Here is a 27353-nt window from a genome sequence, read left to right as displayed (position 1 = left end):
TAGAATAACTTCCTCTCTCCAAGACCTCAATTTTTTTACACAACCTCGGTCCTTGAAATAAGAGCCCTTCAAGCAACCTGGAAAACGTTTGGTCAGCAAAAAAAAAAAAAAAAAAAAAAAGGGGGGGAAAAAAAGAAAAAAAGAGTCCTCCTGTTTTTCCAAAGGATCTGTCTCAGGAATTTAAAGCACATTTAAGACATACACACACTCACATAACATAAGGAGGGGGGGAAAGGCTCTTCCCCTCCCCTTCTTGCAGAAAGCATGGAAGAAAGCTCCAGTTCTCCTGTTTCCCCTGTGGATAGCTTGGGGACCAGTGAAGAGGAGCTGGAAAGGCAGCCAAAGAGATTTGGCAGGAAGAGAAGATACAGTAAGAAGTCCAGCGAAGATGGCAGCCCCAACCCAGGGAAGAGGGGGAAAAAGTCCAGTCCCAGCTCCCAATCTTACGAAGAACTACAGAGCCAGAGGATCCTGGCCAACGTCAGAGAGAGACAGAGGACTCAGTCGCTCAACGAAGCTTTTGCTGCCCTGAGGAAAATCATCCCCACGCTGCCCTCTGACAAACTGAGTAAAATCCAGACGCTCAAGCTGGCGGCACGGTACATAGACTTCCTCTACCAGGTGCTACAGAGCGACGAGATGGACAGTAAGATGACGAGCTGCAGTTACGTGGCTCATGAGAGGCTCAGTTATGCCTTCTCCGTGTGGAGGATGGAGGGAGCATGGTCCATGTCGGCCTCCCACTAGCCACCGCCCGGGCCGGGCCAGCCCAAGGGGTAGGTACCCATTTCTCTTCTTCTGGACGATGCTCTGGGTCTGTTTCCTTCCTTTTGCCCTTGGTGGAATGCTGGGGATGCTGATGGGTTTGGGGTCACCGACCTGGAGGGCAGCGTAGGCATGTCCAGTTCCTCCCGCTCCCCCCCGCACCGGTGGAAATTCAAATAAATGGAGCTTCCAGGAAGGCAAAAATGAGATATGCCCCAAATCTTCAGTGGGGACAGGGGGGTGGAAATAATAATCAGCATGCTTTTGCTCTGTGGGAATGTGGAGTAAGAGGGGGCTGGTGATGCGAGGTGGATGATGAGGGGCAGAGGGGAAACCGTCACCGAGTGAGATTTGCCAGAAAGTGCTGCTTCAGAGAAGGACTCGGAGAGGAAAAGGTGATGAGCACAACAGGCTGACAAGGGAATCCAAAACAGCTGCAGCCCCATTCCATGGGTGTCTGCCCCCCAAAAACCCCGGTGCTGAGCCCTGTGGTGGCTGCATCCCCTCCCGGCTAGGAGGCCAGGGGGTCGACAGGACGCACGCGGGGCTGGGCGACGAGTTCGCCCCAGGTTGTGTTTCTCTTAAAAGAAACGAGCAGCAGATGTCGGCTGCAGTCTCGGTCTGTGCCCCTTCCTCCTCACATGGCAAAAAGCAAACAGACATAGGAGTAACTCTGCTAAATTGTCGGGTTTGTCCAGTTTCCCTTCCCCAAAGTGACAGTAAAGCACGGCTGATGTGAGGCGCAGTTTCTTATTTACTCTCCACACCAAACTCTTCCTCGTCGCTTTCCATTAGCAGAAAACTACTTCCTCTTCAGCTGCCTTTGTAATATTCAGGGAGGGAGGAATAAACAGTCAGAAAGGAGGGGGGGGGGAAAAGCCTTTTAATAACACCCTCATCTCCAGCTAATTATGCAGAGCAGCTCTGCGTTGTGTCAGCCGGAGTTTGGGTCTGGCCAGGCGCTGTCTGGGGCTCCGTACATAAAACAGAGCCCACAAACCCATTTCACCAAGCAAACACTCCAAAAGGACATTTTCCCCCGCCACCCTTGTGATGTAAAAATGAAATAATTTCATCGTGTGCAGAGCTGAAGAGGAAAGTTTATCCCAACCCATTGGCCTGGCTTGTCCAAAGAAGCAAATCCATCTTTGTTCAGACAGCAATGCACGGCCTGTTTGAATAAATAAAATACAGAAGCAGGCAAAAACTTGATGCAACTGCAGTGCCTCAGTTCAAAAAGCTAAAAAATGTGAAACCAGGACTTACTAGTGGTGTAAACCAGACTGAAAATCATTTTAGATGTAAATGTTTCACTTGCATCCTGAAATGGTTTGGAATTTCACTTTTTGCTGGATTAAGCTTTTCTAGTGATTCTCTAAAATATGAAAAAACGTCTCAAAATTGGTTATTCTACCCATTGGACAAGCTGCCTGTTGTTTAGCTTTATTTAAACAGGTAACACTGTTGTTGTGGTGTTTGCGGCCATCGCTGGCATTCTTATATTTTGCATGTCGTGCCCCAATTTCAACTGCAAAAATCCAGAACTGTGTGAATTTTTCAAAAGCTAAACCCTCCATTTATAAAACAGGGAGCCTTTTCCCATGCTAATCTGGCAAAAAGCTGCAGCAAACAGATTTAAAAAAAAAAAAAAAAAACAACAAAAAACCCCACACAAAAACCCAGGCTTCTTGTCAAAACCAGATGTAAAATGTCCCAAACACATATTTCTTCAGCAGTTTAGATTGGCTGAATAGGAAAGTGCTGGGCTGGAACAATGCATTGATTCTGTTGTTTCCCAAATGATGTGTTGCCATTAGCCCAGGATGGTTGGAAATCCGTTATCTAATACACAACCATGCAGGGCAGAATCTGCCTTTTTTAAACTGCATTTTACACACCACATTGATTAAATTATTATTAACATTGCTCTGATGAGGCAGACTTTATAGATAGGTGCTCAGATTGTCCTATCCCCAAAAAATGTGAGGATTTAATGGAAAAATCATGATGCAGGAGCAAACTCTGGCACATTTTGGTTTGATTTGGAAAAAATCAGAATTCAGCGCCTTCGCCATAACCCAGTCTCCAACCCTGTGCTCCAAGGTGGCTCTTGCAGAGGAAGATCCCAAACTTTCCCCCTTTCCCTGTGCCTGTGCTGTGCAGGAACACGCGTGTGGTTGGACTGTTGAAAAGGTTGTTGACAAATGGCCTGATGCGGTGCGGTGTCAAATTCTATCGTTTATGGCGACAGAAATTAGGGCTGCCAGAAAATAAAATATAAAACTACAACGAGGTCCTCAAGAAACCCCTGAAAACAGGCAAGTTTAGTTGGGTGGTGGGACTTTTTATGGGTAAGAGGGGAGCAGCGTGTGCTGCCTCAGTGGACAAAAAATCCCTAAGAATTTGCTATGTGGGTTTGGGATCAGTGCCTGCCTTTCCTAGGGAGTAGGAACTGCAAACGTGGGGTGAGCATCGCTCAGGCTGGGCTGCCACCCTCCCTTTTCCCAGGGTTTTAGGGAAAGAAAAGCAAGGAAAGGTTTTCTCCTTGGAGGGACACTCAATCCCCTCTGGCTGCAAGCAAAACAGAAATCAGAGGAGCTGTTTGATTAGAAAATCAGAGCCTTGGGAACTGGGAAAATGCCACCTGGCCCCTGCGAACGCCAGCAGGTCACTGCTGCCCGCTCCCCTGGCCACGAGACCTTTTCCTGTTCTGCTCCACGGAATTCCAGACGACTGACTCCAGGAGTTGCAGGAGAAACAGGCGCAGCTTTTGCATCTCTAGGACTGCAGTGGGATGTTTCAGCCGAGCCTTCCTCCCCCCGAAATCTCCCCATCCTCACCGCTGGCACCTGCGCTCTTCCCCTTGCAGCCACCTTTCCCTTTTGCTTTCGAAATGTTCCACAGGCTCTAAACTGAAAAGAGCAAATCAGGAAAAAAAGACAGTATGTTTGCTGATATTCCTTTTACTAGGGAAAAAAACCTGTCCAGCCGGGATGGCAGGACCAGCAGCAACGTGTAAAGGAAAACACAGCCCAGGGCACCGCACCAGTATGACCAGTCTGCTGCTCCTTCCCATCCACTGGGGATGAGCTCTTTGCCTCTCCTGGGCTGGCACTGGCACTGGGAACCCCTTTTCCCACCTTTTTCATGTTGGAGAAACCAGGTTTAAGGCATGTGTTTGATCCACAGCCCTCATCCCATCGCCCCTTTAGACTCGCAGGGCTCGTTTCCAGTATAAAACACCAGCATCCTATTTCATTTTCTCCTTAAAGAAGCAAACAGATGTTATCTCTGCTGGCCCTGGGAACAAAACCTAATTCTATAGTGTCTGAGAGCAGCACAGTTAACTGGGGGTGTAGTGACACTGGAACGAAGCCCTGTTTTGTCCCAAAAGCCCCATTTTTTTATACGCATCCTTCAAAAAATGTAAATAAGTTTCCTTGACAGGAAGGATTGTAAAGTTTGGTATTTACATTAATAGCCTTGTAGCGGCGGGGAGGGGTGGGGGTTTCATCTCAGCGCATTTAAAAAGCCCAGCAAAATGCATTTTCGATCCTCTGTTTACGTTCGTGTCTTTCCCTGGGAAAGGATAAATCTGTTACCCAGCAGACACCAAACACGCTGCAGTCAGCCAAAAAACGCTCAGGCTCAGGGATCTTTGAAAAAGAGGGTGCAAGGGAAATGCCCCGGAGAAGGAGACACGCAAAGAGACAAATCTGCCGGGGGGCTAGACGCAAATAAATGAATTAGCCATCAGAAAGAGCTGGAGACATGCATGGCGGAGGGAAAAACGCTGGATCAGGTCCGAAGGAGCGCTTAGGAAAGTGGTAAAAACATGTTATTACTTAATCTTCTGGAGGCAGAGCTGCGGTGAAAGTCCTATCGGGAGAGATGTGCGTTGAAGGGTCATTAAGGGAACAATCGAGGCAGACATTTCGGCTAAGTGGACCTAATTTGTCTCCAAATTAGTCATCCTCACACTGCTCAGCTCTGCAGAGCAGCCCTAATTTTAAAAGCATCCTCATTAAAACAAAGGGAGAGATTGAAACGCTTCTCCTGAGCAGCCTCCCCTCACATTCCTATCTACAGTGCTTTTTGGGGGCATATTTCCTGCGCTTGTAGGTAGCAGTGATAAATGAGCCCTGGAGATCACAGCGGGCTCCTACAGAGCTGGGACAGATCCTGGAACCATCGCTGAGATCTCTTTTGGGGACATTTCATGTCACTCTTTCTCCCGGCAATATCATCATTTTTATAGCCGTAGCCCTGAGAATCATTTCCATGTGCTTCAGCGTGACTTTGAAAGCTCCGAGCCCAAAACCTCCAGAATTTATGTCTTGCTGGAGAGCTGCAGGAAGGGTTTGATGAGGCCACGAACGTGGGAAGGGATGGCACCAGAACCCCGGAACACAGAGCGAGCTGGAAAAGCCGTCAGGGAATTACAGCTGCCTGGGGAAAGCAGATATTTCAGGGAGCTTTTTCACCCCTCTTCCAAGGTTTTGCAGAAAACTGGGAAGGGGGGCGGGGGGTTAAAAAAAAGCAGATTGCTCGTTGCAAGCTGCTGATCCCACCAGACACGTCGGTGGGTTGCTCGGAAAGTCACCACAGCTCCTGATTCCCTTCTTGAGGCAAATTTGGAAGTGAGGAAAACTAAGAAACCATCCAGCTGGATATTAGCAGACTCGTACTAATTGATTAGTTCTCAAGAATTAAAACAGTAGAAATATTTGCCAGGGATTAAAAAAAAAAAAACAAAAAAAAAACAACAAAACACCAAAACAACAAAACACCAAACCAACACTTGGCACCCCGGCATTAATTAGATTTGTAGTTGTGGAAGATGACCACTCAGCAATAACAACTAATCACACACAAAGAGCACATTAACTCAGCCAGCCCATAAATCAAGGCAAGGCAGCCCTTGCCCTCAGACCCATCCCTTTAACTACTTCCACACCAGGCCCAGCCAGTCCCCCCCCAGCGCCAATGTCCTTGTCCTTCTCCTGCCAGCCGTGCAGCAAAGACGTGGGAATCAGGGCTCTGGGAGCTCTTGGGCATGTTCTTCTCCTCCTGCCTTAGAGCGGGGATTTGGGGGGGGGGGTAAAACAGAGGATTCCTCTTTGAATTTTATTTGTGATCTGCCAGCCAGAGCCCAAGGTTTTCAGTGTTCAGCAGTAAGGAGGGTTTTCCCTCGGGGATGGGGCGGAGGGGCAGGAAATAAAATCAGTCGTTCTCTATCACATCAAGGGAAGCAGCGCCAGGAATTTGGAGACAGGTTCCTTGCAGAAGAAGGGTACAAATAGGACAGGGAGGTTTGGTTACCGCTCCCATTAAAACGTTAAAAAAGCAGCAGCAGCTCCTAAGCCCTGTTGATAACGAAGGGCTGAAAGTGGCCATTAGATCCCTGAGTTCTCCGGATTTGTTCCCTGCCTTCTCCGGGTGGCTCTCCCCGTGGCCGGAGCCTTTTGACTGGAAAAGGTGTGTTGAACTAATACTACAAAACGAGCACAGGAAAGGCGGCAGGGGTTCTTCATTCCCAAACCAGCGGCCAGGGGGTGTCTGGCAGGGCCCGGGGACTGGGATCAACCGGGATCCAACCTCTCTTTGTTATAATTATGTGATTTGGGATTTTTAATTTTTTTTTTTCTTTTTTACACCTGTGGTTTGGCAAGGCACAGGATTGAGGCAGATCTGCTCTCCCCCAGATCACAAAAGTGGTCAGACACCAAAGCAGAAAATAATCCTTACGCCCTGCACTCTACGGTGAGCGACAGGCCCTCCTCTTCCTCCCATCTCCTCTCCACCTTTCAACCACAGCTTGGAAAACAGAAAAAGGAGGAGGTGGGGGCGAGAGAAGAGACAGATGTCTACGGGTTCAGCTTGATATATATTTACTGGAAGAGATCCAGTAAGCCTGGCCTAGCTTTAATTGAATTCCTAATAAGATAGTTTTGCCTTGTTAGCTGCCATCCCCCAAGAAGCATTTCCTTAAGAGATGTTAGACCTGCCAAACACATGCTTTAAAACGCATGAATTGGGGTTTGGGTGAGTTTAGCCACCAAAAATCCTCGTGCAGCTATTTATCTGATTATGCCCTCAGTTTCAGCTGTTCAGGCCTCCTTTAAAAAAATCATATGTTTGTGCCTAAATGTAAATAAACCAAATTGCTCTGCTTGAAATGGGGGAATCACAGCTGAGCTTCCTATTAAAAATACTTAGTTAATCCAGCTTAGAAAATTCACTAGGGTGGGATGGAGACAGGGAGAAGCTTTCATAGAAAAACCAGTATTTTAGCTGGCTGAGGGGATTCTCCAAGGCATCCACACCCATTGTCCCCAAAACCAAGCTCCTCTACAAAATTAACCTGCCAGAGACACAGAAAAGCACATTTCAGGCTGACCCTTATGGCAAATTATATGCTCACCACAGTGAAACTTCTCCATGTGATGTGGCTCCTTAGGCAGAATTCCTGTCTGGGAGGAGAAGCTCAGAAATGTGAGGAATAAAACAAAAAAACCTGTGGACTCAGGAGGAAGACAAACAGGGATATGCTTCCCAGCAAACAACTTGGCATTGGTAACTGAGGATAAACCACCTTTTTAAAGAAAAGAAAGGAGTTTATAGTTTTATCGATCGGCACAAAACCCACCTGGGCCCACCAGAAACCCCTGTACCATCACCCACGGGTGCTGTCAGGACCACGCTTGCCCTGCAGCTCAAAAAATTTCACCCTGAATATGGCCAGGACAGAGATGACACGAAATTTATTAATGACCGAATAATCAAAGTGATTTGAATGGGTAAAACAGGTTTTCAATTTGTCCCAGCTGTGCACCTGCCTCCCTGTCCTTCTCATGTGTATCCCACCGGGAAGCCCATCACCACCTCCACACCACAACCCCCCAAAATTCATCCCACAGGAACTTTTATGCCAATTCTTGTGAGTTTGAGTCTTTCTTCCCCCAAACACACAGGTGAGCTCGCTCATCAGTGGGCTCCAGAGCATGGGATGTGTGTCAAGAATTGAGCCTCTACACAGAAGCAGAGCATTTTCACCCATGGCAATGCCTCTGGGAATACCAGGGAATCACCCCCAAGGAAATTTCCCAGTGAGAAACCAGGGCATAAAACCACATGATAAAAACAGGCCGGATGAGATAACACAGTTTTTTTTAAAAAAGCACACTGCACGCAGCATATTAACTTGTATTTTTGCACATTGGATAAGATGGCTATCCTGCATATTTTAATTTAGTTTGCTTAATTATTTTGCCTGATCAGCCCAGGAAATTTCTGATAGCACCAAGCCCTTTCTGCTGCAGTAATTGCGAGCGCGATGCTCCAGGCATGGCCCCGCGATCTCCAAAGCTCCCTTCCAGCGCCGTGGGGGTTTGTGCATGGAAAACCCCCGACGTTTTACAAGGGCTTTTTCATCCCTGACCACAAAAGGGGACATATGAGAGATCCCTGGGATTGCCAGCACTAAATAATCTATTTTATACCAGATGGGGCTGAAATATTTGCTGTTGGAAGGGACTGGAGTGCGGTGGAGCGGCCGCTTTCTCGCCTCCATCGTGATGCGATGAGTTTGCACTCGGGTTTTGGGACTGAGAAGAGGTTCAGGCTTTTGAACTGTTTAAATCAGCTTGCACCTCATGAAAAGGGGAGACCAGAGATCCCTTTCCAGTGATCCCCTTGGAAACTTTAAAATCAAACAACCTAAGGATCAATATTTCTCATTATAACGCGTGCAAAGGAATAACTCAGCACTGCTTTCCCTGCTCATGTCAGGGAAATTGGTGGTGGAGAGCACCTCAAAAAGACCCTGTCACACCAAAAATACAATTCCAGGTGCCCCCAGCACAATGTCATGTGCCCAGAGGGCTGAGAGTACAGAACTGGGAGCCCAAAACACGCTGATGTTCAATAGGACCGAGTTTATCTGGAAGTTTTCCTCCTAAGCGCCGTTATTTTGTAACCCAGGCAATACTTTCACTCTCAACGAGTGGGAAAAGGTAAATAATTTAAAGTTGCCGAGGGAAGCAGACACAGCTTTGAAAATTCTAGCTATTCCTTAGCTGTACGTATTCATGGAATCGTAAGATTTTTCCGGCTAATAATGTCAGAGTCAATTCATGGAATCACAAGATTTTTCAGGATAATCATGTCAGAATCAGAGAGAAAATCGCCTGGCCTTAAGTACAACAGTCTGCAAATCTATTCCCCCTTTTTCATACTGGTTTATTGTTCTCATATTCATCACTGGCTCATTTTCTGCTGCAATTATCAAGGTTTTCCTGCTCACTGCAATGCCTGAGGTACATGTACAAGTCCTAAGGACAACTCTTAGATCTGCCCACTCATCCTTGCTCTTCCAGAAAATAAACTCCTGTTTAGAGCACGTTCAGAGCTATTTCCTAATGCCATCATTTCACCAGCTGCGAAATGTATCTTTGTCCCCCAGTGCTGTTTTTCCTTAATCTTTCTCTGAAATGCTACTGCACAGCCTCTCACACAGCTACAGCCACATTGGTGCTGTTTGAAGATCCAAAAAAGCTCTTTCTGGAGAGGAAACACATAGGCTCCCCCGCCCCCCCCCCCCTTGAATTACTCATCCACTGCACTGCTCAGGCCGCCTTGCAGCTCCTCTGTAGCTCAGACACATCCTTAAAACTGCACACAGGGCTAAAATATTCCAAAAACCAGTAGGCTTTGTGTCATTTCTGAAAGAGGCAGAGGAGGAGATGAAGGTTTCCTGGATCTGTCACAGGGAGCCCAGGCCAAAAATCAATGCCTGAAGCTTTTCAGGGGTTCTGGCTGCTGGGACAGTTTGGGACTTGGATGTTTGGAGCTGCTCCACTGAGGTGCAAACAGGGGTAATGAGGCACTTCCAGCCCTGCAGCCACGGCACAACCAGGGAAGAACTCAGGAGAGTTGTTGGCCCAGTGGTGAGCTCGCTTTTACCCCCACTTCCAGCTGGTTACCTTCTCACAGCGGTCATGGGAGCTGGGAATGCCCGAGACAGGAACGCCAAACCACCCCCAGTCACAGCTCCAGCCCTGTGCAGGCTCTTCTGGGACCCCAACCCTTAACCCTGGTCCCCCACCCAGCCCCTCCGAGCAGGACAGGAGCCCTGGAATTTGGGCTCTCCCTCTCCCTGGCTGCCAACATCCCAGCACCACGAAGGGATGTAGGGACTCCAGGCTATACTCCAGCAGGTCCAGGAGGCATTGGATGGGGCTGGGAGGCAGATGAGGCTGCTCCATTTCCATTCTCTTAGGAAACTTAAGAATTTTTATAAAAAAGCAAGTGAGGATTTGGCAGCGAGCGGAGGGTGGGGATGCCTGCCAAGGCCTGGACAGCTGTACCTTCTTCACTAGCAAGTTGTGTGATCAGCGAGGGCCGTGCTGAAAGCCAAGAGGAGTTACCAGAGCTGCCACATCGCATTTGGCTGATCCTCCCTTTGGGAGACACCTTAAAGAAACAAACCCACCCTAACAGCTCCGCCGGCGTCAGCACAGCAAAACCAGGGGTCACCTCACAGGCTTGGGGTGTTGTTCTGGTGTCCCCCCCCCCACCTTTCCCCAATTTCAGATCCAAGACGAGGGGACAGGAGGAGGGGGAGACTTATCCAAGGCTGTTTTTCCATTTTTGCTCGCGTACCAAAGCCCTGCTTGCCCCTCCCATGCACGGCTGGACCTTCCTGATGGCTTGAAATAATGCAGGAAATTGTGCAAAAGCTGTGGCGGGTCTCGTCCTGCCCGGCTGGAGGGACACCCAGCCCGGCAGCCGGCACCAAGGAGTGGTCTTGCACTCCAAATTCTAAAACTTTGGTCTGATGAGGTCTTCAAAATAGCAGGAGGGTCACAGCAGAAGGAGGGTGTGCAGTGTGATAGGCTTGGAGGGGGTGTGGGGAGCACTGATGTGGCTGGGGAAGCCTCCCCTCCCAGCAGAGAGGGTGACAAGATGGCTCTCAGATGTCTTCTTAAACACAAAATTATCCCCCCTTTCCTTCAAGAGAAAAGCAAGAGATCTGTCTCGAGGTGTTACCCTGTCCCCTGCATCTCCAAGCGCTTCCCAGGCTTGAAGATTTCATTTTAAGCTCATCACTGAAACAACCTCCTGGCCTCCAAAGCCTCCCTTCGCACAGCCTGCCACGTGTATTCCCATTTCCCCCACAAAGCTCATTTTCCTTGCAAACATCTCCGAAAGGTCCTTCCAAGAGCAGCCGTGCTCACTCCAAAGCTGCACTGAGGTACCCATTCCCCACACGTCCCGGCGGCGCACAAACACTTCTGGCCAGATTTCTTCATCTCTCCCCACCCTGACAGCCCCAGCAGCAGCACATTCCCAGGCTGGGAGATGGGAAAGGTGGAAAACCGCAGGAGCTGCTGACTCAGCACCTGCTGGCACTAGAGGGCAGGGTAAACTGCATTAAATAACAAATCAGGTGGGGTTGGGGTTGCATCCAAGGGGAACACCTCCTGTGTGTTCTAACAGGGAGCACATGGAATATCTGGGAGCAGCCAGGAGCTGTCTCACTGCCCAAGAAAAGGAGGAACCAAATTTTGCACTGGGCACATCCCACATCAGTGATCATCAGGAGAGCAGACTCCCAGATTATTTATTTTAAGGGCAGAGTGTGGCACCAGAGGTGCTTCCACCTTGCAGTCACAGCTGCCTTTCTGATAGAAAAAGTCTTAAAAAAAAAAAAAATCACATTCCTCTGCTGTATTTTCCAGAGTGTGTGATTAACCCTGCCCTGTCCTCCTCTTAATAGGAGAATTTAAATTAGCTCCAAACACAAAAAGCACAGGTCTACTCCATTCCTTTATCAACAGCCACTTCAATAAACAACCCAAATTTTAAAAGATGACTCCAAGACGGTTGGGCAGCTCACTCCTTTCATAAGGGAAAAACTGCACAGAGCTGGCAAGGCAATTTGTGGCCCAAACACAAGGAAAGTGAAACCTCTCAGGCCTCCCAGGTCAGCCCCAATCCTGCAGGACAAGCATCCTCCAGAGCTGCTGGCACCCACAGAAAGCATCTGCCCTTCCTTGAGGGACTGGATTTCTTAAAAATCTAAAGATTGGGGGACATGAGGAGCAGCTGGACCCCAGAGAGATGTTCACGTCAGCACAGGCCTAGACCCAGCTGAGACCCCCAAAAAACTGCACAGGAGAGCTGGCAGGACCATCCTGAAGATCCTGGGGCAGGGAGAGGAGAGGGACAAACCCCAAAATCCAAGAGATTCCACGGGTTCCTTAGAAGAGAGTAGCCAAATTCTGCTGGGAAGGGGAAACGCAGAGGTTTGGTCACGATTTGGGCGTTGAAAAGTCCCAGGCTTGCTTTGCTGCTAAGGAAGAAGGGGGGGTCTGTAATCTACACTGGAAAAAGGGGGTTTGAAGCACAGCAAGGTGCAGAGGTGATGGGTGAGGAAGGAGCCCCCAGCTTGCTCCCACCTGCCCTTTTCACTCCCAGCCTGTTTCCCGCTGGTTTTGGCAGGCATGGATGCTGGGGCTCTTCCCAGCTGATGCCCCTTGTGGGGACATTTCCCACCAGAGCCTCTGGGCTAACTGAGAGGATGACACCTCTTCTGTGACCATGGACCATTGGATGGGATGGCAGCAGTGGGTTTTGCTTTCCTTGCACCCACAGCTCACCCTGGGCTCATCTCACTGGACATGCATTATTTATTTTCACTTTCCTGGCATTTTCACCTAAAACCCACATTAGTTCACTTTCGTTCATTCATTCACTTTTATCTTGACATTTTTTCATTAATTTGAGCAAACAATTGACTTCATCTCCCTACAAAATCCTAAACCATTCATCATTCATTCATCACACCTTACACTCCTCCTCTTTTCCTATTGCTTTAAATTAAACAAACCAATTTTCAAGCCCAACCTCAAAAAACCAAACAAAAACACAAACCGCAGTCACAAAATAACAAAGCCTAAACTCAGTGTCCTTGTAGCTTCTAAAAAGAATAAAAAACCACCTTGCCCTGCAATTTTGCCTGCTGGATGGTGCCTCAGTTTCCCCTCCTAAAAGCAAACGTCGGCATTTGCAGTGCCCACCTTGTCACCTCCCCAGCAGGCGGGACCTTGCTGGCAGAGAGGAGGGATTCACGTGCCACCAGGCTGGATTTACATCGAGCCCTTTTATATTCCTTCCACAGCTTCTCATTTCAGAGATCTGAATTGCAGATGTTGCTGCGCCTCAGATTTGGAGAGGGACAAAAACGGAAGGAAAAAGGTTAAGCAGCTCTGTGAGTCACTCCAATACACAACCTACTGTTGATTTAGAAACCTACCTCAGCTGTAAATACAGAATAAGCTTCTCCAAAGTGTTTTAACCTCTTATATTCTGGCTAGAAAAACTAATAAAGGAGAGCAAAACATCCCTCCTGAGTCACAGAAGCAACAAAGCTGGAAAACCCTGCCGTGGGGTCAGAACTGAGAATAAAGTGACCCAAAACAAGTGACCTAAGGAGGGAGGAGAGAAATAAAAACGAGGTTTTAGTGGGGCAGATAATGAAGAGAGCAGGCTGTGCTTCTCTCTGGGATCTGCTCCAGGCAGCAAAGGCGGGGAATAACTTCCCAAAGAAGCAGAGAGGAGCTGTGCCATGAATAAAATAAAATGCAGCTCAAACCAATATCTGCGGGACTCTGGTTCCACAGGCAGCCACTTGGTGCACCCAGACTCTCTTTGGAGTTGCACAGGCTCATCACATCCATTATGATCCCAAATCATTTATGTTCAGGCTGCTTTTTTGGGGCTTTTGCGAAGCAAAGGACACCTCAGCCTAACTGGGGAAGGGCTGGGAGAAGAATTGCAAACAGGAGAGTTAGCTTTGCTGAGGGTCTTGCCATACATCAGCGCCAGGGCAGTTCTGGAGAGGGCAGGCTGTACATGGAAATGTCCTGATTCCAGCTTTGGAAACGTCCTAATTCCAGCTTTGGAAGGCCTGTGAGTTTTGGAATGCAGCTGAACCATCCCCCCCCCCAACCCCAATTCAAATATCTTGTTGAATCATCTTTTGTCTTCAAAGCAGAGGGTGTAGCAGCGGAAGGAGAGCTTTCCCTGGGATTCGAGGCACTGAGTGGGAGTTGAGAGAAAGGCCAGCATCTGCTGATCTCAGGGTACCACCAGGAGAATTCTGCACCAGGATCCTGAAGAGGTCACTTGGGCCGGAGCCATCCCAAGGCCTCCGGTTCGAGTGGGATCCTGCAAAGTGACCAAGGGGGGCTGGAGAGCCCCAACAACCCCACTGATTAGGGGAAAGCTGATGAGCAAGCAATTCCAGCATAAATCAGGCTCACATTAAATATTTAGGCGTGACTTAAATCAGCAGAGCTGTGGTTCACAAACCACCAGAGGTTTTTGTAGGGATGGGGATGCTTTAAATAAAAATAAAAGTCACTGTTCTGGTCAGCTCACAGATGTAAAACTCAGGGCAGGAAAAACTGCCTGAGTAGTGCTGATGGATAATTCAGGCCCAAATACCTCTTGGAGTAATTTTCCTCAAGTTCCTCCCCATTCCAAGGCAATTTCCAGCCCTAATCAGACATGAACTGAGACAGGATTCCAGAAAATGTATTTAAAGCTCTTTTTTTTTGCTAGTTTAGAACTCAAACATTATGTGCTCAAGCTTTTCTACTTAAAAGCCAAAGGCTGGAAATTTACTCTATTAAAAATACTACATTAACTGATTAATTGAGTTAATAATCTGTTGGGGTTGATGATGAACAGACTGAAGCCAAAGAAATTTAGGCCCCCTCCAGAGCTGGCAGTTTTTTGAAAGACACCAAGTTTTCTTGATCTTTTTGAGAACTCCAGCCTAAACTCATATCCAGCAACATTTATCATTTAGTTACTTTTTGGGTCTCTTGGGAAAACTAAAAGCCCTAACACACAAGAGCAGCATCAGTGGGGACGAAGCAGCACGGTCAAGTTTGGAATACACAGCTCAAGTCCCAGTGATGGCACAAGTTGGTTTAGAGCTGCCCCGACACATCCTGGGCTGTCTCCATGTCTGGTCCCTGGACTAGGCCTCAGCTCCTTTTCCTGGGAAGGAAAATCCCACAGGCATTTCCTTGCTCAGCCAACAAGATGACTTGGCTGGATCTCATCCGGGGGCCAGGCAGTGAGTCCCCAAAAATTAAACCCTTTATGCCCAGCCCGTGCAGACAGGAGAATCTTGGTATCCATGGAAAAGGGGAGCAGATCCCCTCAGAGCAGACACAAATCACCAATTCCTGCAGTCAGGGCCTGGCTTGTGTAACCAGGCACTGGGAGGAATAAACTCAAAGATCTTTAAGGTCCCTTCCAACCCAAACCAATCCATGATTAATGGAGCAGAGATGGAAACCATTTGGATGGTGCAACACTGGAGAAGTCCAAGGGCCTCGTCCTCTGGACTTAAGGCCATCCCAAAAGCAGAGGTGGATGCCAAGTGACGAGATGGGAGCAGAATGAGGATATCTCTGCAAGGAAAAGCAATGCCAGCAGTTCTCCTTAGGTCTCTGGAGCTGGCACAGTCCTGCCAGCCTCCTTTTTCCAGCCCTACCTAGTTTGGGACAGCAAGCAAACACTTGGAAAGGAAGGAAGAAAGCATTTAATAAGTCTGAAATAATTTTTTACAAATTTATTAGCTATTATTTCAGCTGCATGACCTCCTGAAGGGACTTTCTAGAGGGCCAGATTATGCAGTCAACTGAAAACATAAATAAGTATGGAGAGGGCAGAGATCACTTTGTTCAGCCAAACCGTGTGGGATGTCAGGTTAAGTTTCCTGTCGGGTGCATCCGTGCACTTCCAGGAGGGAAGTGTGGCCCAGCATTTGCATTTCTTCTGCCAGCTTCAGGGAAGATTGTCTCATTCATTGGTGTTGATTTCAATCACTGCTGCTTTTAGGGAGCCTTTAATCTGAATGTCTGTGTATACACTCACACCGATATTTGCTGCGTTAGGGGTGAAATGTGTAGTGCACGTACAGATACAGATCTTCCCATTCCTGGAAGTGTCCAAGGCTGGGTTGGATGGGGCTTGAAGCAGCCTGGGATAGCAAAGTTTCCCTGCCCATGGCATTTAAGGTCCCTTCCAGCCCAAATCATTCCGTGATTTTATGGTATGATGAGGCCCATCTGTGCCTGTGTAAGAACAGCAACTAGAAATTTCAAAAGAAAACCAAAGCATTTTTAACGGGTAAAAAGCACACAGAGGAGTGAAAAGTTCTTAAATTAAGTCACCCCAGACATCCTCCACACCCAGATATTTAACTGAATCTGGGATCACAGATGATTCTGTGTGCTGTTCGAAGAAGCATAAACACATTTCTCAAGACAAAGACAGCTCCAAGCTTCCCTATTCTCTCCCTGCATTCAGTCTGATTCCCAAACAAGCCTCTAAACCCTCATTTCAATCACCAAATGTAGCACCCAGCCTCCCTCCCTTCACAAATATCACATGCCGCTTTAACCTGGAGAATACCAAACTTCAACGTCTTGGACTGCAACTAAAAACCGTGTGTAAAACTCAGTCGTGCAGAGCAGAAAAGCCGTTCAGCATCAACCAGAGGTTCCCTTCACCCCTGGAAACATCCAAGGCCAGCTTGGATAGGGCTCAAAACAGCCTGGTCCAGAGGAAGGTGCGGGATCAGACCACCTTTAGAGGTCCCTCCCAACCCAAACAATTTTGAGATTCCCTGAGCTGCAAACCTAAGCAGAGAAGCCCATCAGCAACTTCCAAGCCAGCCCCTGACTCCCAGGAGCACCAGCTCGGCTCAGCTCTGCCCATCGTGGGACCCAGGGAGGAGCAGCACTGCCAAAATCCGAGCAGGGAGCCTTTGTTAGGAGCAGATGCTGCGGAGAGCTCCTCCAGCTCGCCCCCAGAGCAGGGATTGCATCAGGGCCACAGGTTATTATCCCAGCGGGAACCTCGCAGGGGTCACTCGCCGAGGTTCAAACAAGTCCAGCTTTTGCAGCTGGCAAACCTAAACAAGACCAGCCAGCTGCTGCCGAGCTGAGTCAGCCACACTCACTCGCCTGAAAGCGTCCACTTAACCCATTCGTTTAATCATCCAAACCCCAAAAACCTGACAACTGCAGACAGGAAAACACACATCTGCCCTTTTGCAGCATGACAGGCTGGAAAAGACCGTGGAAACCGATTTTCCAGGGCTTTTTTCCTAGGCTGCTGAGTGCGCGCCGCTCACAAATCATGGTCCTGGGAGTCGCTGGCTGGGCTGCTGTGAGTCAGCAGAGCATGTGCTAAACCCCAGCCCGGCCAGCGGGGTGAGCAGCACGCATTTAAATATTAAACTTGTGATTACATCCTCTGCTAAACACAGGCAAGCCGACTTGTTTGCTCCTCCAGCAGAGAGATTCCATCTCTGCGCACTTATTCCTCCGAATATTTGAACTTGCCGGAGCGAGGCTGTTTGCTCCCCTTTGAAAAAGGGCAGCCAGGGAAGTGATGACTTTGTTTTACCTCTCGTGAAGCCGTAAAATCCAGAAGTGCAATGAAAAGGTGACACGGGAGTTCTGAAGGGGGTAATTTATTGATAGGAAAAGAACGTGGAGCAGCGGCACAGACAGCAAGCAGAATAAACCAAGATTTTAGAAATCATTGGTCAGTCATTGGATGGAGAATTAAACCCTCAGGGTGTTCATCTATGGCAGTGGAGGCTTTTAGAGCAGAGCAGAGGGTTGGGAAGCTCCTGGCACTATCCAGGCTGGAAACTGAAGAGGTTGTGAGTAAGATCTGGCTCCCTATCCCGTTTCTCGTGGTTTGCCTGCCCAGCATGACCCATGGAGCAATTTCAAGGAAGCCCATAAAGCAGCTGGTCAGCCCCACGTCGAGTTTGAGGCAGTGATCCTGCTCCTGGGTGTCTTGGAAAAATGATTCATGGATGCTCAGAGCCCAGATGGGGACCAGGGGTACGCGCTGACCACGCTGCTGGAGGAGGATGGCAGCATCCAAACCCACAGAAATAAAGATCAAATATCCCCACCCTGAGCAGCCCCCGGGGACATTCACAGACACTCTGCTGTTGACTGCATCAAGACCAACCCCTGGCCCTGCACAAGAGACCCCAAGGAGCTGGGCAGCCCCAGGACGCCCTTGGGAAGAGGCTGGCAAGGAGAGGAGGAGAAAGAGGAAAGAGAGGTGTAGAGCTGATTCTAAACACCAGGGGCTCAATACCTTAGAGGACTGGGGCTGAAATCCAGAGGGCTTGGTTTAAGAAGCCTAGTTTAAGAGTTTTAAACCTGGTTTAAACGGGATATTCTGTGATTCTAAGCATGGGCAATGCCATCTGCATGGAAGGCAGCAGCTGTAAAATTTAGGAAAACAGCTGTACTGTGTGGTCTTTGCATTAAAGGCTGGAAGAGATGTGGGACTGAGGAGTGATGTGGACCAGGGTGGATTTTGTTGCCATGCTGATGTAGGTGCCAGAGGAGATAAGGAATGCAGAGCAAGCCAGGCCTATCACACCTATTTAGATTCCAAGTCACTGTCACCATTCCCAGGGTGCCAAAACTGCCAATCCCAACGACTCACCCCAGCCCCACAAAATCCAGAGTGGCTCACTTAATGCCAAGGACTCCTTCTTCCCCCGGCAGGATTGTTTGTCGTATAAAAATGTAGCTCCCTCTTCACGAGGGCAACACCCTCTAACCCCAGGTATTTTACAGAGTTGAGCGATTCTTGCCATAAAAAGAGATCAGAGGGCCTTTATTGACTGCAGCAGGGTTAAGCCGGTTTATTCCAAGTGAGAATTTGGCCCCTTGACTTCAAGGAAGCCGTGCTGATTAATCCCAGATGGAGACCTGGCCGGGTACAATCCCTTCCCAAAGTCCTGGGAGTGAATCACCTCCATTGCTCAGAGCCGGGGTGGTTATCGAGGAACAAGGAACAACACCTGCCATGTGGGAAACACTGAGGATGGGGCCAGGGAATTGGGACCGAGGAATTCAGGGACCTTCAGGGTGTATCTTATAGTGGAGGGAAGATGCCAGAGTGGCATCCTTTCTCCTGCAGACATCTAGGAATGTCACCTGGGATGGGAGTCCAAAACCTGGGCGTTGAGCACAGTGGGCAAGGAGATGGGAAATCTTCCTGGCTTCTTCCCACTGAGGGCTTTTGGTGGCGCTCTGTGAGGATCCATGAGTGCAAAAGCAGGATTAAATCCATCCATGCTTCAGGGAAGCTGCCCCAGCATATCTGGCAGTTTTGAGAAGCAAACGCAGATTCATTCCTGCTCCAAATGCCAAGAAAAAGGATCTTTTTTCAGCAATCATCTCCAAGGCTAACTCAGGACAGGCAAGATTTTGCTTCCCAGAGCTGTAGGCACAAGTGCCATACTTTTTGCAGGAAAAACTAAAATCCTCTACACGTGTGCCCATGGAGAGATGGCAAAACTGTGGATAAACACCGGAATACACCAGTTCCTAGGTGGGCGTTGATGCGTTTTGGGGTCTGAAACACAAAGGGGGAGATACCTCCCCCTTCAGGTCACTCATGCAGAGGCATTAAAAACTCACAGCTAGGGGATGCCAGTGTCTCTCTCCAAATTTCCCCTGAGGGTGACTGCCCAAAATTTGCATCCTGCAGGCCAGGGGGACTCTGAGGGCTCGGCTTTGCGTGTGGAGGAGACTTCTGGGAAGAGGGAAATGCCTAAGCTCACAGTTCCCTCGCTCCAGCCCGGCCTTCCAAGCTGCGTTTGTGAGGGCCAGCATCTGGAGCGGGGTGGGAGCCGAGGATTGATAGGCAGCAGCACACGTACAGCTGTGCACATCTGGCCCGCAGGTGTCTTGGCTGCTATTTGTCAGGGACATGAAAAAGCACCCCGAGTTCCCGGGGCAGTTGTACCTGTCCCATGGATTGTTCCCAGAAGCTCACAGAATTCTGTGGATTTTATGTCTCTGCTTTTTAGTGGGTGGCCCCAATTTTTTGTTTTGTTTTGTTCTGTTTTGTTTTTCTGTTATTGTTTTATTTGAAAGAAGGAGTTTAAACCCTAGATGCTTTTAAAACAGGGGGGATTTTGTTGTTATTAATTCCACTGGCATTAATCCACGGAGCTGAGTCAGTCATAATGGATGGTTGTCATCCTTCCCCTGATTCACTCCTAGGAGCAGAGGTTACTACAGAGCTTTTCTGCTGCACTGATGAAAAAAAACTGAGGCTGCTACTCCTTGTGCTCAGCCACAGGTACAGCCAGACTCACTCCCAAAATATTTAATCTATGCAAGGACAGGTAAAGTGGGGAAATGAGTAGGAAAAGTCTCACCCGTGCGGTAGGAAAATCCCGGAGCAAGCATCCCATGGGGATGCTGCTGCTGCTGAGGTTTGGGAACTGCAGCTGCACACAGGAAAACTGTGAGAGCAGAGGAGCTGCTGGCTGAGCGGGCCAGACCAACAGAGTTCCCTTGGAAAAAGAAGAAAGCCACAGATGTATATGTTTATTTTTAGAGAAGGTGTCTTTCCTAGAATTTGTATTATTTTGGCAGGAGCACCGAGTGGGAGGAGGAAAGGTTTCCCTTTGGCCAATAATATCTGCTCTCCTAAAACAGGGTGGAGGCAGGAGCGTGTTCTCACAGCCCGGTTCATCTCTCAGTTGTGTTCATCCCTGCAGAGGCAGACGGGGACCACAGACCATGTCCCAGTGACTGCCATCTTTGTCCTAAATTAAGTTAAATTTAATTTTCCCTCGGGCTGCGAGTTGTGTCTGTGCAGGGTGGGATCTGTCATTGTGAGCGTCTCAGCAGAAGTGGATGGGCCACCTGTGACAACTCCACTCCTCTTCCCTGATTTCCACCCATTGCCACTGCTTTGGCCCCATTTTGAGCGTGCATTTCAGGCAGTGCCTGCCCAGAATTGCCAGTGCTGTGGCAGCTGGGTCTGGATCCGAGAGGGCCGTAGGATGTGGGACTCAGGAGGCAGAGGAAGGTGGGATGTGGCTGCTCTTTCCCTTGGTGTGAGCCTCAGAGCCGCTTTCTAGGGACACAGCTGTGTCTGTGCAAGCTCTCCTCCCCAGCCCTGGGTATTTCCCTGGAGCTGCACTAGGAAAACACCCCGCCTTTCCCCCGCTCTGTTCCACGCCTTTCTCCTGTGGCTTGTGTGGGGGAGTGGATTTGAGCCAAAGAAAGCGATGATGAGCTCTGCTAACCAGGAGGGCTGATGAGAGCCACCTCCTGCCCCTCTTTGCCCCCATCCCTGGCTCGGGACATGCCACTGGTGCCCCTCAGTTCTTGTTCCTCCGAGCCACCCACGAGGCACCCGGGCAGCCGTGCAGCTCCAGTGCTTCTCCCAAAAGCCGGGGCAGCAGCGCTGCTTTTCCCTGCTCCCACTGCTCGTTAGTGGCTTCCGCCCCTCGGCCATTCCGAGCTGCCATTCCAGCGATGTGCTGCCAAGGTTTTAACAAGGGGCTTCCACAAACCTGCCTCCTCCTCCTCCTCCTCCTCCTCCTCCTCCTCCTCCAGCTGCCACCAGCCCTGCTCGGCCTGTGGAGGAGTGCCGGGCTGAGGGAAATGTGCCTTTGCTGTTTAAAGCTCTTTTACTTTTCGTGTTGGTTTAAAGATGATTTTATATTTGTTTGAATTTTCTGGCGAGGGAGGGACACAGCACCTTGGGGCAAACATGCCCGAATTTTGCTGCAGGGAGGCAGAACCTAACAGAGCAACTCCGAGCATCCCAGCAGCAAAATGCTTCTCTTTCCAGCATTCCCTTCTCTTCCCTGGGGTGAGCACAGTCCCACAAGACTGATTTTAGTTGGGCTACCACCTGAAATGTTGAAAAATTGGCTCTCTAGGTCTTTTGGGCCTCAATGGACAAGTTTTTCCACTTGTTGAGCCCACAGGTAGAGGCCATCAAATTCCTCTCCTTGGTGAGCATCCCTCTCTTCTTCTCAAAGGGTTCTATCCTTTCAAGACCAAGTTGGATGGGGCTTGGAGCAACCTGGGATAGTGGAAGGTGTCCCTGCCCATGGCAGAGGATGGAGCTGGATGAGCTTTAAGGTCCCTTCCAACCCAAACCATTCTGGGATTCTGTGGATACCAATAACTCTTTCTGCAGCTGTGTGAGGGAAATATTTCAAGCAAAATTATGGAGTAATTTCTGACAATATGTGAGAGGAGCACTCACAACTGGAGTTTTTTGTCCAGTCCCCAGCCTCATGGCCATGCTCCATCGTGCTCCAGTGACTGGGGGCTCTCCCCTTGGCTTCTTGTGGCATCATCTCTTTAGGATCCTCAGTTTTTCCAGGACAACGAGGCATCAGCAAACCATGGGCCTTCCTCAGTGAATGCACAAGAGGGTCTGGAGAGGGAGAAACAACCTCAGGGGGAGGAGAAAAGGCTCCAATCTCCATTTCCTCATGCCACAAACCCATCAAAATGCTCCTGATAACAAACTGGGGAGCTGCAGGATACAGGGAGGATGTTTCACCTCCAGCCAGCCATGGGCAGATAAATCCCCCAAGCTCTGAAAAGGCTGGGGTGAATCAAAGAGAGGCTTCTCCTTGGCTGAGGAAGGGTCCGAGGAGGGCCCCACAGCTCAGGAATGAACCTCTGCCAGGGATGTGTTTTGAGACAGTTTCCCAGTTGTGAGATGCACATAGTTGTGGCTTTCCCTTCCTCTGGGAGACTTCAAGAGTTGATAAGGGTTTGTAGCAGCAGAGGCAGTGCAGCCTGAGCCAGGGGATCTGGTTTCAGTCTGTCCCTACCCACAGCATTAGATCTGATTTTGGCCCTCTCTCCACCCCCTCGCACGGACACAATTATCTGAATTCCTTTCTCCACTGCTTCCTCCCCTCTGAAGCCTTGCAGCCCGGTCCTGCTGCCTTTTCCAGGGCTGCCTCCTTTCCTGGTTCATGGAAATGAAAGGATTTCTGCTGGGTTTATCCTTTCCTGATAACACCCCCAAAATCAAGGGATTTCTGCTGCGTTTAGCCTTCCATGGTGGGAAGCACCCCAGAAAATCAAGGGAATTCTGCTGTTTCAAGGTGCATCCTTTTTTTTTGTTGTTGCACCACCCAAATCATGAAAAGGTCTTACATTTAAACAAGGACAGGCTAAAACTGAAGCAGATTTATATCTAAATTAAAAAAGTTTAAATTTAAACGAATCTGAGCAATTTAAATTTAAACGAGGCCAGATTGGGCAGGGTTCTGAGCAACCTGGTCTGATGGAAGGTGTCCCTGCCCATGGAATGGGATGAGCTTTAAGGTCCCTTCCAGTCCAAACCATTCTGTGAAGTGGCTACCGTCAATTTTGGCTCCAGGCACAGCTGAGAACTCCATGAAATAATTTGGGAGCATCCCTTCAGCAGTGGTCCTCCCAGTCATGGGGATGCTGAACCATGGCTGGTTCCCACTCTCCCCATACCCTGAAACAGCTGGGCCATTTGTTCGCCCAGAAAACAAAAACAATGGCAAGAGGAATCACCATTGGGCATGGAAAATTTGCAACTCAAGCAGTAAAATTTCGGGAGGTTTTTGAGCGGATCACACCCCATGGGGTTCTGGGAGGCAAAGTGTCCAAACCTGACTGTGGATATTTTGATTAATCTGTGCCATAGGGCTTTTTAGAGGAGTTATTCCCAAAACTGCTGGGAATGATGGCCCCTGAGCTCAGGAATGGGATTTTAGCGATCTTCTAAAGCAGGAGCATCGCCTTTTGGGCTGTAACCCAGCATTGCTTGAAGTTACTGGTGGGGCTATTCCAGAATAGTTTTTACACTAAAAAGAGGAGAGATTCAGTGAGGAAGAAAATTCCTCACTGTGAGTGTGGTGAGGCCCCGGCACAGGGTGCCCGAAGAGGCTGTAGCTGCCCCTGGATCCCTGAAGTGTTTAAGGATGGGGCTTGGAGCAACCTGGGATAGTGGAAGGTGTCCTTACTCATGGCAGGGGTGGAACAGGATGAACTTTGATACCTTCCAACCCAAACCATTCTCAGATTCATTCTATGAATACCACATTTTCTTCCCCTTGACATGTTTGCTCTGTCCCACCTTGTTCAGGCCTCACCTCCAAGAAGAAGCAACTCCACTTGGGATTTCTCCTTCCCCATTCACCCTAAAATGTACCTGGGATGTAGGGTGAGAAAACAAAAAAGGCCCTGAAGACAGAGGCTTTTTCTACACTCTCAACTTTTAAAGAAGTTGGAAAAACTACCTTAAAAAAATACAAAAACAAAAACAAAACAAACAAACAAAAAAACCCACCAAAAACCCGAAACAAAACAACAAAACCCACCAAAACCAAAAAAAAACAAACAAACTGCAACAGTTTTCCTGCATTTCACATTTCATTTGCACTCTCAGCCATGTCATGGAAATGATTTCAATCCTTTTGTAACCAACCCCTTCCCAGTCCTATATAAGCAAAGTCCTGGGCCACCTGTTGTGAAATTTCCTGCAACCAGGGCCATGCTCTTGCTGCCACCTTCCATCAGGCCAGCAGCTCTCTGCTCCCATGATATCCATGGGGAACGCTCCTGGTGGGGCTGACAAATGCTTCCAAAGCAGGGAAAAAAGGATCAGCAAAGCCTCAGACAGAGGAAGCTGCGCTGGGCCTGCACTGTGGCAGAGCATCACAGCTGTGTTCTGTGTTAGTGTAAGAGAAATGCTTGGAAATCCCCCAGAAATCCCAGGAGAAAGCAGTTCCCATCCCTGGAAGTGTGCAAGGCCAGCTTGGATGGCCCACCCATCCTTCCCCCTGCAATACCCAAAGGGCAGCAAGTAGGGGCCAGGTTGCTGACATGAGGACCACAAACTGGATTCGGAGTCTGATTTCAGAGCCTGATTTCACAGCGCAATTTCACAGAATCACAGCACGGTTTGGGTTGAAAAGGCACCTCAAAGCCAATCCAGCTCCATGGAACTAGCACGAGATGGAATGCGGCAGAGTCATTCCAGAGCTCCGGGACACCTACACTCCACAGGGCCGGCCGTCACCATCACCTCACCATAACAGGGAAGAAAAACAGCAAATCAGCCCGTTAGCACGGAGCTGCGGTGAAATTCCCAGTTCTCCAGCTGGAGCTGGAAACCAGAAAGAACCAGCCAGAAGGAGAGGCCTCAGGGCAGCAGCAGCAGCCAGAGCAGGGGGTCTCAGCCGGGGTTAAAGACGTCAGCTCTGCCCTGGGAGCAGCTTTGTGCTGAGCTCTCTGCTCTTGGGTGGGATTTTAAAAGATCCCTGGAACGAGACGAGCTTTTTATCTGGTTTTACCTCGTTTTCATGTCAGCCACATTCAGAGAAGAGCAGGGCACGGCCAAACCTCGTGTGACCATCCTCCACCCCTTTCTTCCACACACTGGGGGAAAAAAAAATCAGCAAATTGCTCCATGGTATATTCCTCCTCCCTGGATTTTATTTTCCTTTCCCGGAGCCCTCCCTGTATGGGGAAAGGGTCAGCCTGTCATCTGTCAGACGTGGGCATCCCCAAACCACCGGGAGAGGCGGAGCTTTCCTAAGTGGCCCTGGGCAGCCTGACAAGTCCCCGAGCTTGTCTGCAGAATGTGGTTGTAATTAGATAATTAATAACTTGGAGAGGGAAAGGAAAGGAAATCAGCTAAATGGAAGCTTTCCTCAGTGGGAGGAAATAATTATATCTGCTTTTTGATATCTGAGCTGAGGTGGCTTCTCTGAAGGCAGGAACAGCACCTTGCCTGCAAAGAATGCAAAGCCATCCCTGCCCCGAGCAGGATGGGGGATCCTGTGGGCACTGCTGGGTCATGGAGTTTGTCCCACAAAATTTACCCTTTTCCTGGAAGTGTTCCACACCAGGTTGGAGCAACCTGGGGCAGTGGAAGGTGTCCCTGCCCATGGCTGGGGGGAGGAACGAGATGAGCTTTAAGGTCCTTTCCAACACAAGCCATTCTGGCATTCAGTGATGTTTGGAGGGCTACATTGCTTCTGCCCATGGATTTACCATTTTAAACTCCAGTGCAAACCAGACTATCCGACTCTGAGTTTAGGCTGTCTATCCAAAAGTGTAAGGAATTGTGCTTCCACTTGCGCCGGGCACACTAGATCTTGCCCAGTGCCTGGATTAACTCCACGCTGCTGGAACCAGGGGCAGGATTCAACATACGGTGATGGGCCACAGCCTGGAATTGTAGGGAAAAAGCCCTTTCCTACACAACCTATTTCAAAAAGATGTCCTGCATTCAGTGTATTTATTTTTCTTCTCTTCTTTTTTTTTTTTTTTTCCTTCTCTCCAGACTGTCCAGTGTCTGCGACTGAAGTGGAATTGGAATATATCCAAGTTTGTAGCTTCTGAAACCTTAAAAACCTCAAGAAAACTGGTCCAAAAGACCCCTCTTGACCTCCCTCGCTCTGAATTCTTGTGGAGCATTTTAGACTGAGCAGCAAAACAGCACCGAAGAGAAGGGGCTGAGACTTTGCAACATCTCTCCCCAAAATGACTGACCAAAGAGAGAAGGAGAAGCAACATTCCTGGTTGTTCATTGTTGTTGGGATTTTGTGTCTGTCTGTCTGTGTGTTTGGTGTTTTATCGCTAATTTTTTTTTTTTTCTGGAAACAATCTTAATTCAGGAACACATTTATAAGGCATCTTTGGGTTCGAGTTTTACTTCCCCTTTAACTGTGTTATTCTTTTTTTTTTATTATTCCAACCCTGATTTCTTGTACAGTCATGGCAAAACTGGACCAAGGCTCTCATCAAAAATAGGAAAAGAAGGAAAAAAGCCTGCCATACCCCCAGCTCCCTGCATGATTTGTTTCAAGTACAGCCTGGATTACAGACTGCCCTCCACACTCTGTCACCTCTCCTTTATTGCTCCATGATTTGCTACCGCTCGTCCCCTTCTTCCTTTTTTTTTAAATATTTTTTTTTGTTTTCATTTTCTGTTCCAGTGTATATGTTGCTTATTTGTTTTATTTATTGAGATATTTTTAACGAGCTAAGACACTGCAATGTCGCTGTGTATACTGCTTCTCTTGCCAGTAAAAATAAAGATGTCATGCAGCTACCGGGGGTTTGGGATTTATGTTCATGACTCCACGGCCCCCAGCAGAGGCTGAGACTCTTCCTTGCGCCCCACAATGTTTTTACACTCAGAAATTTGGCTAAAACTCTTTCCCAGGGTGGGAAGTGGGGTGATGGGGTGCAGAGGCTGCGAGCATCACGTGTCCAGGCTGATGTCTGCAGGATGATTTGGCTTGGAATGGGCCTTAAAACACAACACCTTCCAACAGACCAGGATCTGGAGACATGGGGCTAAATTATCCCAAATGACCTTTTCTCCTCATCAACTATGGGGGAAAAAGAAAAAAAAAAGAAAAACCAAAACAAAACCAAAAAAAAACAACAAAAAAACACCAAAAAAACTCCCTGCTGTGGTGTCTAGGACCATTAAAAAATAAATCATGTCATTCCATCCAAACCAGCTTTGAGGGAAAACATTTTAAGACACCAAATCACGGGCCTCTCTGTGTGCGTGCACCCAGATGCATTAATTCCCTGATAGGTTGCTGAGCCCCAATGTCAAGTGTTTATTTTAAAACAAGCCTGGTTGCGTGGAGGAAAATTCATCACATCCATTAGAAGCTCTGACTT

At 48.7% G+C, this 27353-nt stretch overlaps 1 protein-coding gene across 1 annotated transcript; it reads left to right on the top strand.

The window, feature by feature from the left end:
- TWIST2 (twist family bHLH transcription factor 2) lies at positions 1-26767 on the top strand. Its single transcript, XM_066189218.1, has 2 exons — positions 1-776; positions 25996-26767. The coding sequence occupies exon 1, from the start codon at positions 265-267 to the stop codon at positions 745-747; it is 483 nt and encodes a 160-aa protein (XP_066045315.1). The 5' UTR covers positions 1-264; the 3' UTR covers positions 748-776; positions 25996-26767.
- The last annotated feature ends 586 nt before the right edge of the window (positions 26768-27353 follow it).

This window comes from Chamaea fasciata, unplaced genomic scaffold (assembly GCF_029207755.1).
Source record: "Chamaea fasciata isolate MVZ Bird 193981 ecotype frontalis unplaced genomic scaffold, bChaFas1.0.hap1 SCAF_8, whole genome shotgun sequence".
Classification (NCBI taxonomy): domain Eukaryota; kingdom Metazoa; phylum Chordata; class Aves; order Passeriformes; family Sylviidae; genus Chamaea; species Chamaea fasciata.
Note: the sequence above shows the minus strand (reverse complement) of the source record. Positions and strands in the feature narration are given on the sequence as shown.